General features: G+C 38.8%; 1 protein-coding gene across 1 annotated transcript in view; it reads right to left on the reverse strand.

Annotated features, from left to right (window-relative positions):
• The window catches only part of LOC107084904 (NEDD4-like E3 ubiquitin-protein ligase WWP1), a 37,154-nt gene that overhangs the window by 14,791 nt on the left and 19,531 nt on the right, over positions 1-2,832 (reverse strand). The window contains exons 8-9 of the mRNA XM_015374963.1: positions 1,345-1,535; positions 5-136 (exon numbers count right to left, since the gene is read on the reverse strand). Of these exons, the coding sequence (XP_015230449.1) occupies positions 5-136; positions 1,345-1,535 (323 nt within the window). The remainder of the gene's footprint in view (positions 1-4; positions 137-1,344; positions 1,536-2,832) is intronic.

Below are 2,832 nucleotides of genomic sequence, written 5' to 3' on the forward strand. Positions count from 1 at the left end.
GAGCCGGCTGGGGATGGTTCAGCATTTGGCAGGGAAGCATCTAGAGCGCTCTCTTCATTGTCACCTGTAGAGGGCTGTGCTTCCCTTCTAGATGCTGAAGATTGCCTGGGAACAGTCTCAGAGGAGTTTCCATTCACTGCAGATGGATCAGAAAAATGTGTGTTTTTACAAAAAGCAACAGATCAAAAAAAATGTATACTAACAAACTCAACCATACAAAGTTTTAAGCAAAACAGAATATATCTAGAAACATTCTATTAATGCGTTAAGCAAAGTAACTTGCTAAAAAACAAGAGGCAGGAGGAAATAAGAAGCTCAAGTTGTTAAAGTTACACCAGTAACAGTGTGAATAGGACACCATGGAGCCTCTAAAAACAGCCTGTTTTACTGCTGCAAAAGAACAACAAGAGCCAGAGGACAGGGATGAAATAAACTGCACAAGTAACTAAGTTTTTTAGGAGAGGTTCATGCTTAAAAGATTTTTTCTTCCAATAAGTATTTCTGTTAGGATTCTAAAAGAGAAGCAGAGGAGAACAGAACCGGAGAGCTAAATAACAACGATAAATAACAATTTACAACTAGCAATCCAGAAAGAGGCAACAAATTCATGTGGTTTATTAATCTAAGCTTTAAGGACAATGTTGGAGCGGCAGTATCTCTTCTTGGATGTAGAGAACAAAGAATGGTTGCATCTCTTCACTGTGTTCACAGCTTTAATGAAGTGGCGGTAGAACAGTAGCAGTATAGAGGTCCTCCACATGGTTTCTTTCAAACAGATTTAGAATAAGAACATCGTGAATCGTACCTGTTTAGAAACACAATGTTTAAAAAAAAATAAAATAAACAATGGGAATGACACCCAATGATCAGGAGCTGTGCGTTTTTGTTGAGAACCAGCCTAAGTGGAATCATTTCTGTCCATTCATCCCCTTTAGCGTAGAGCAGCTCTGCAGCATACTGCACTCTGCTTTCCTCTACTTTATATCTCTCCTGGGTGTTTGGACAAAGGTGCTGACAGCAGCATAGACTGCAGGCCTCACTTAATGAAAATTAATCTACTGTTCTTCTTCTACACTTCATTAAAACCCTATGAACCATGAAGAACATTAACTCGAATCTACTGGAAACAGAATAGGTTTTTGCATAAAAGAAGAGAAGAGAAAAATGCAGCATCCCAGGGGTTGATCACAGCCGCATTCCTGTCCTTGGAGGTGGTTATCCTGCCCTTTGCAGCATGCATCCTCCATTTACTAAATAACTAAACTACATATTGACAGATGGATTTTGCTACATGAAGGTGCGGGAAAAATGTGTTTTTACAGTTTGATAAAAGAGTAAACTCACCCATTCTGGCGTCTGGGTCTCTGTCTGGAGGTTGGTGTACTGGGGTGGAGTTAGCTGTTGCATCTCCATTAGTCAGGCTGGGGACATGATGGAGAGGAGGGCTGCAGGAACTGGAAGGCACCTGACCATCTGCACCGCTGGAGGCTGAGCAGGAACCGGACCGCTGGCCCAGGTCTGCTCCATTCATGGTGCTTCAAGAGGAAAACGATGAGTGAAGATCAGAAACTATACCACCCAGCTCCTTTTTTAATGTAGATTTAGCTTTAAAGGTGGACGATTCTTTGTATTCAAGTATCAAAGCGATAGTTCACTGGTATTTTAAAAATAAAAACCCTTTTTTTTTTATTTTGCATCTCGCACTTTGTAAAAAGCAGCTAATGAAGAGTTGCTCATTATTCCCATCTGTTTAAGCACAGCATAAATAGCAAACTGGTTTAATCACTGAAAGGGTTTCCCCTGACTCATATTTAGTGCTGATAAAAGAGTTTAACTCATTATTGTCCCAAATTTTCTCTCTTGTTGATGTCATTCTTTTATTTTTGCCACACATTGAATTATTGGTGCGTTAAAAAATGTACTAAAACACATTTCCTGTCTCCCTTTACTCCGCCCTGTTTCTTGATCCCTCAAACAATGTCGACCAATTTTCCACTCGTTATCTTTCATGCAAAGGACTGTTTGAAGTTTCTCTAAATCTAGATTATGAATTCTGTGCAGAAAAAAAGGCAATCAGAGGATTTAACACTTTTCAAACGATAATTTGCTCTTAAAGTTATTTGACATTTCCTGTGATCCATTTTCCTTTTTCCAACTGAGCTACTATTACATCGATTGGACTTTTGGAGCAGAATTATATCATGTTTAAAGCTTAAATTACTATACATCGTACCTTGGAGGAAAACAAGAAAAAAATAAGAAAAAAATTCCAATATATTTTAATCTAATTTCACATGAAAATACAACAAAGTGGTGCTAATAAACACCAACTGAATATGGGCTTAAACTCTTTGGTAAGGATTGCTATTTATATTAGCCAAGCAATAACATAACATCTGGAAAAAAAACAAACAAAACAAATCCCTGACGATGTAAATTGCTGTTGAAACCAGAGGAGTAAATGTTTATTTTTTAGATTAATTTCTGTAGTGGATCTAAAGACCTCATGCTAGTTGATCAAGGACCCCAAGCCGGGTCGCAACCCCAGTTTTGGCAATCAGTTAATCGCGTTCGTCATCAATGGAATAATACAGAATATAAAGCCATTAGGTTCAAGGGGTATGGATGTTTCTGCAAAGCACTGTCTTTAACAAACACCATATTATGTGAATAATCAAAGCAGGGAGGGTCTTTGCCACCCACACAAAGTAGTTGGCAAATTGTTGCAGCATTTACGGTGATTACCTGTTAGCAGCCCTTGAAGAAGAGGAAGAAGAGTCCCCGTTTTCATGAATGGCGTCACCATTCTGCTGGACTTCTGGCAAAACAGAT

Source organism: Cyprinodon variegatus, unplaced genomic scaffold (genome assembly GCF_000732505.1).
Source record: "Cyprinodon variegatus isolate N-32 unplaced genomic scaffold, C_variegatus-1.0 Scaffold111, whole genome shotgun sequence".
Lineage (NCBI taxonomy): Eukaryota > Metazoa > Chordata > Actinopteri > Cyprinodontiformes > Cyprinodontidae > Cyprinodon > Cyprinodon variegatus.